This window comes from Frankliniella occidentalis, unplaced genomic scaffold (assembly GCF_000697945.3).
Source record: "Frankliniella occidentalis isolate FOCC.00 unplaced genomic scaffold, Focc_3.1 Scaffold66, whole genome shotgun sequence".
Classification (NCBI taxonomy): domain Eukaryota; kingdom Metazoa; phylum Arthropoda; class Insecta; order Thysanoptera; family Thripidae; genus Frankliniella; species Frankliniella occidentalis.
Window position 1 is genome coordinate 757486 of NW_026267196.1, and position 6301 is coordinate 763786.

At 55.1% G+C, this 6301-nt stretch overlaps 2 protein-coding genes across 3 annotated transcripts in view; both read right to left on the minus strand.

The window, feature by feature from the left end:
• Nucleotides 1–274, minus strand: part of LOC113210332 (uncharacterized) — a 17730-nt gene extending 17456 nt beyond the window's left edge. For both annotated transcript variants that reach the window (XM_052268265.1, XM_052268264.1), the window contains exon 1: nt 15–274. In XM_052268265.1, the coding sequence (XP_052124225.1) occupies nt 15–105 (91 nt within the window). In that variant the 5' untranslated portion in view covers nt 106–274. The remainder of the gene's footprint in view (nt 1–14) is intronic.
• A 3593-nt stretch (nt 275–3867) lies between these two features.
• Nucleotides 3868–6236, minus strand: LOC113211088 (homeobox protein Nkx-2.5-like). Its single transcript, XM_052268247.1, has 4 exons — nt 5456–6236; nt 5229–5319; nt 4776–4873; nt 3868–4667 (listed from the first exon to the last, which is right to left on the minus strand). Exons 1-4 carry the CDS (start codon nt 5885–5887, stop codon nt 4068–4070), a joined length of 1221 nt encoding a protein of 406 aa, XP_052124207.1. The 5' UTR covers nt 5888–6236; the 3' UTR covers nt 3868–4067.
• Nucleotides 6237–6301: the final 65 nt, after the last annotated feature.

The following is a 6301-nucleotide window of genomic DNA, read 5'->3' on the forward strand; positions in this document are numbered from 1 at the left end:
CCCACTTCACTTACCTTCGGGCAGGAGGGCGGCCGCGAGGGCGCAGCACAACAGCAAGCGACTCCAGCGCATGTCGGCGCTCGTCGGGGTCCCTGCCGGCTCCATCACCTCCTCACCATGCCACTACTGGCACACTGCCGCACGCGTCGAACCTCCCTCACGATCAGGTGCTAAGTCACTCCCGAGCTCACGGCGCGTGCACGTGCGTGCGTGCGTGCGTGGGCGTGTGCGTGTGTCTCCGCGTCGCTGCGTGCGTCACCGGCACGTCTCTGCGGCCATCTGAGAGCAGAGCGCCATGCGGCCGGTGCTTCGGCGGCGGCCGCGCGCTGAGTCGGAGAGGTCCGGGGAGGAGGACGACGGAGAGTGGGGGTGGCGGCTCTCCCCCTACCTCCACCTTTGTCACTTTCATGACTGTCCTTTAGACCCCTGACCACAATAACTACTTAGAAGAACTTCGACGAGAAGCATTACGGGACGGGGAAGGAGTGACGAACTTGTGGAGGGAAGAAAAGCTTCCACCTAGTTGTACTCACTGTATCATGTTTAAGCTATTTCAGAGAAATGGGAAAGAAGAACAGCACGAATAACAACGTGGCCCGTGATTCGTCGTCCTGTCTCCCCCTCCACCTGAGCGACGAATCACGGGCCTCCTTGTTATTCGTGCTGTTCTTCTTTCCCATTTCTCTGAAATAGCTTATTACTCTGGAACATCTTGGCAAATTCATACTTCCGTTTGGTGATTTGGCATGATCAATTCTCACGACGTTTGTTTGGTAAAACCGTTGACTTTAAAGTAGAGGGTGATTTTCCCCGAGTTAAATAGGGTAGTTCACCCAGTTTAAACCGGATCCCATGATGCTTCCTGAGCAGTTACGCTCATTGGGTGACGCGGACAAAGTTCGTTGACTTGTCACAAGATCTGCAATTACTCTAGTAACGGGTCCGAGAACTTCATCCGTGTCAGCCTATGCGCGCCAGAAAAGAAACAGTCCAGGAAGCAATACTGTTCTTCTTTGGATCCGGTTTAAACTTGGTGAAATACCCTATTCCCACTTTAAATGTCTAAGGACAATTTTTAAACTAGCACCGGTGTTCATTACTAGCTCACACGCAATATTGTATCTAACAACTTACATTTAGTGACTAGCAAGTTACAAAACACTGTATCTGAACTCAGTTATGCACACAGAAGTCTGGTGCTGGTGACAAAAAGTGCCCTTGACATTTAGAGTGCCTATGGTAAAGGGAGGGGGGCCTTGACGAGTGTTTTGGGGCGCAAAAATGCAACTTACTGTGAGCGCTAGCGCGGGTGGGCGTCACCCTGCCACCTACACTGCTCAAAATCTAAATTCTTCGAAGCCAAAGATTTATCAGATGATTTGACCTTAAGGATAGCTTGAATGACTTCCGTTCCATTTCAACTCACATTGAAAATGTTCTTCGCGCAGCAGGTGTTCGGTTTGGAATGAAAATGTTATTTTTTTCTCAGGACACGCAGTTGATATCGACCGCGACCTACTATTATGAGATACGTGCCCGGCCCCCACGGCCCTAACGTGTTTTTCTTTGCGCAATTTGGAGACTTTGGGTCCGAGGCTGGTCTGAGCTGCCTAAGCTGCCATCATGTCGTCTGCTTTTCCGTCTCTAGGGGACGCTTTCAAAAAGCCGGAGGGAAAAAAGTCGCGTGTAGCGCGGAAACATTTATGCGAGGAGCAATAAAACTCAGAGGACGAGATCGGGCCGGGCGCGTTGACTCCCCTGTCGTCGCTTCCCGCCCCCCCCCCCTCTCGATTCAGCCCCCAACCTAATTCACCCCCTCCTCTCTCCGACTCCCCCTTCCTTAATGGCGGCACTGGATGACGTGAGTTGTGGCTCAGACGGAAGGGCCCATCCGAACAACTTGTTTTTGTAAAGAGTACATGATTCCGATCACGTTTTTTGAAGAATCTTAAAATAGGCTGGCCAATAGTTTCGGGCAGATTAAATGTGTATCATGGATCGCAGGATAAATATCACATGACAGTGAATTAATTTCCAGTGATTATGGTTTTCTTCGTCAACAAAACTAATTTTGCTCAATTTTATCTCTTTTAAATTTAGTATTATACCAGATGGTTGATTGGCCCCGCTTACTACTGTAGTTATGCTGCACCGCACGCAGAGTGCGGGCGGACTTGCCTATCGCCTCTGTCCATGGTGCCTAACTAGTCGAGCGAGCAGGCAACCCACCCGCACTTGAGCGTGCGGTACAGCATAACTTCACAAGCGAGTGGGGTTAATCAGCCTCTTGGTACTTGGTATGGTAGAAAATCTTAACTGATGTCAAACAGTATTGAACTTGGTATCACCGAAACGCCTAAAACCAATGATCTCTGGATGCAAAATAGCAAAAAATACACAGTAAAAACACCAAAAATTTTCCTAGAAAAGAGGACACGTTCCGTCGGTGGCAATACTCAGTCCTCAGTCCTCACCAAAGTCAATGACGGCCTTGTTGACGCCGGGATATACCACTACGGCGATACCCCACGGCCCCAGGGAACGCAGCGCGCCTCTCGACTGGTGGCGCCGCCCACGCCCACGCACGAGCTCGAAGGGCCCGAAGGGAGCGCCGTGGAGGTTAGGCAGCCCAACGCCCTCCGCTGTGCGCCGGCATTGGCACCAGCATTGCCCTCAGTGACACTACGAGACGCCGCCCTAAAATCTGCTTTTAGACTCAACGTGTTAACTGTTTCCTTGAATTTCAGGTCGACAGTTTCGTATCAACATCGCCCGCTCCGCCGTATGTGCAGCTCACTATACCGGGTGATTCAGAGAAGACGCAGGTCCGGGAGGGGGCGGGTTTGCCTACTGGCTCTGTTCGCAAGGCGCTATGGCCTCTGAGGTAGGCACACCCAACCGCTCCTTCGTCTTCTCTGAATCACCTAGTCAGTGGTACCAGGTGGCTGGGTTGGGTTGCGGTTGCCCTGCCCTCTTTCCGAAGTTGTATACTGTGAGCGTGGGGGTGGGTGTTGCCTACTGACCCTAACCGAGGCTAGGGACGGCAGGCAACACACCAGTCGCACCCGTGCGTTCTGCTCCGCCACAAGGGGGCGGCGGAGAGAATCAGCCACCTGCCCACCTGGCACAGACTGCTGCTCCGCGGCCGCAGAGAGCACCAGCACGGCGGGAGTGTGTTGTGCCAGCGCCTTATCTCGACTCCATTACCGCCCCCGTGGACCGCAGGCTGTGGTGCAACAAGAGTTGGAAATAGCCGGCCAGAGGCAGATGGCCCTTGCCTCCGCGCGGCCAGGACTGCGGCCAGGGCCCTGGGCCGTCTGGCTCACGGACACTTCTATCTCATTCATATCTATGAACAGGCTACTTCCTGCAGAGTAAACACGACTGGGCTCACTAAATTTTCGGATACGTCAAGTAAATTAGCCGAGTCAGATTACTGCGCCCCTCTCCCAGTCACTTCGGAGCGAGTCAGTCTCAGAAAAACCAACAATAGTTTGTGTATAATACATGTTTTTGATTTTTTTTGTACTTTCCTAATGTGCCAGCCTGCTGTCTGGCCTTTTAATATGGCTCTGATACGAAGCAGCGGCTGTAATTATTTCTGTCATCCGAATTAAAAGCGGCCCGCCGCTCCGCCAGCACGCCCCGCCCCGCCCCCTCTAAGCATCCCGGCCAACGGCCAATGTACTGGTCTGCCCTGCCCAAGCCATGTGGCTAACCAAGGGGCCTGGTCATTGGTCCACCGCGAAGAGCCGAGCCGCGGGGCCCAGACTACACACGCAAAAATACGACCCACTAAAATCAACTGCAACTGGTGCTCTAAATAAGGGGAATGTCAAGTCAACAAATTTTAACCTCGTGTGAAGATTTCACTCTTTAATTAGTAACAAACTAGAACAACATAAAGCACTCTTACTGAATCAGAAAAAATTACGTATGGCATCATATTTATCTAACGGTAAAAATATATCATTAACAAAGATAAAAAATGTTAGTCTTATACTTAATTTGTCAACTTGCATAACATGGATATGATTAATACTTCTGAAATTCGACGTCTCTAAAGGCTACCACACCACCTCCATGGCGCTCTGGTCGTAGAAGTCCTCCCGCTCTTTCTTGACGATACACGACTCCTGATGGAAAGCCTGGTGCTGGTTTGCCCGCTGGCCGTGCTGGTCGAGTAGGTTCTGGTCCAGGTGTTGCTCAAGGTGGTGGCCCAGGTGGTGACTGTGGTGGTCGTGGACCTGCTGCTGGCCGAGGTCGCCGCCATAGCCGATGACGGAGCCCGGGTGACAGTACGCGTCGCTCACGCCGCCGATGAAGTGCGGTTCTGCTTTGAGGGCCCCGACGTCCTGAAAAGCGAAGGCGGTGCCGGCGCCGGGGTCCTGGATGTCCGCCGGGGCAGCAAGTGCCTGCTCCTGCTGGAGAGGGTCCTCGACCGGGTCGGTCCCGGACGGTGCGGGCGGCGGCGGCGGCAGCGGGGCTGGCGGCGTGGGGGCCAGCGGGGCGGGCACCTCCCCGCGCTTGTTCTTGTAGCGCCGGTTCTGGAACCAGATCTTGACCTGCGTGGGGGTCAGCTTGATGGCGGCGGCGAGGTGCTCGCGCTCTGGCGCCGACAGGTAGCGCTGGTGCCGGAAGCGCTGCTCGAGCTCGTGCACCTGGGCCTGCGACGCACATAAGAGTGGAAGGTTAGATTCTAGTACGATTACAGGTGGTCCCTGCATGAGATGCTCAGTCACCGGCGACATGCCCGTCGCGGTAGCATCGCTTACCTGGGAGAAGAGCACCCGAGGCCTCCGCTTGCTGCGTGAGCGCTGCTGCGCGGAATGGAGGCATGCCGAATCCGCGGGCTTCCGCGCCGTCAAACGAACTGTAGCAAACAAATAAAATAATAATTAATAACAATGTTTCAGTTCTTTTTTTTTTCAATAGTGCGTTTTCTGAAAGGAAACAAAATTGACACGCCCGATACCCCCGGTGGACACACTTTGCTCTCTCCCTTTAGCATTACACAAGGTAGCCGATTAACCCCATGCACGTTTGTAATTACACCGTACTCCATGCAGGTTGCAGGTGAGCGGTCGGGTTGCCGATCCGGCACCGCTTTGGCAGCAGCCAAACGACAAACCCGCCCGCACGCCTGCCTAAATTCTTCTATTCCTCACGAGCGCAAAACGTAAATGATTTAAAGAGACAATGGATCCAAGAGCCGGCCTGATTATTACCTTTTTGAATGTCGGTTGACCGCGCTGTTTGGCTGAACTCGACCCCTTGCTGCGGCGAGTTGTCCGGCACACACCCGGGGCTCGGGGACAACTACAAGCACGAAGAAACACACACTGTTGTAGTGAACCGTACACAAGTGACAAGGGGAGCGCCAACACACCCACACCATGTCGTCACACACGACTGTCTGGTTTGCAGTGATATGAAGGCAGGGAACTGTACTCACCGCGCTCGTGCCGAGCACCATGTTGAGCGACGAGCTGGACGCAGTGGACGCCGGTGACGGCGAGCACACGACGGCCTGCGGCTGCTCGTACAGGTAGGGGTTGCAGCGCCCGAGCTGCGGCTGCGGGTGCTGCTCGTAGTGCGCCACCGTCAGGGTGCTCGAGTAGTACTCGTACTGCTGGTAGTCCTGCTGCATGTCCTCCGCCCAGCAGGCGCCGCCCTGCTCCTGCGGCTGCTGGTCGGCCAGGATGTCGCGCACGGTGAAGCGCGCCGAAGCAGCGTGCTGCGCGTGGTGGTAGAGGCCGCCGTGGTGGTGGTGCAGGTGGTGGTGATGGTGGTGGTAGGGGCTGTGGAGGCCGGGCGGTGGGCTGTCCGGCAGCACGTAGGCGGACTGCGGCCGGTGGCAGAACGAGGGCTGCTCCTGCGCCAGCATGGCGCCAAGGTGGCCGTCACTCGGCGGTGTGTCACTCACTGGTCACTTCCAATGCGCACTTGCGGCGGTCACTCACTACTGTTCACTTTCAAATCACTCGCGATGGGAGTCGCTCGCGGCGTCACTCCCTGCGGCCGCCCGTCGTGGGACTGATGGCTCAATCACAGAGCAACACCACAGCACTAGAAAAGGACCGCCGCGGTTGACACGTCGTCCGCTCGCAAATATGGATGTCGAATCACGATCCGCGTCACAACAAACACGTCACAGTTCCTTCACAAACACACACACGCTAACTGACGCCCTCCTCGGAGAGGGAAGTCCTCGGTCACAACGTCACGACGGCCTGGAGCTCCGAGCACGAATGGCAGGACCAGGACGACCCCCCGGCGGGCTGGGCGCGCCCGGCGCAGC

What these genes read in the sequence shown, in the direction of transcription:
- LOC113211088 (XM_052268247.1), bottom strand. Translation starts at nt 5,887, where the DNA reads ATGCTGGCGCAGGAGCAGCCCTCGTTCTGCCACCGGCCGCAGTCCGCC. An exon ending in TGGTGCTCGGCACGAGCGCG is followed by an intron (nt 5,320 to 5,455) that starts GTGAGTACAGTT and finishes TCGTGCTTGTAG; the next exon opens with TTGTCCCCGAGCCCCGGGTG. An exon ending in GTCAACCGACATTCAAAAAG is followed by an intron (nt 4,874 to 5,228) that starts GTAATAATCAGG and finishes TGTTTGCTACAG; the next exon opens with TTCGTTTGACGGCGCGGAAG.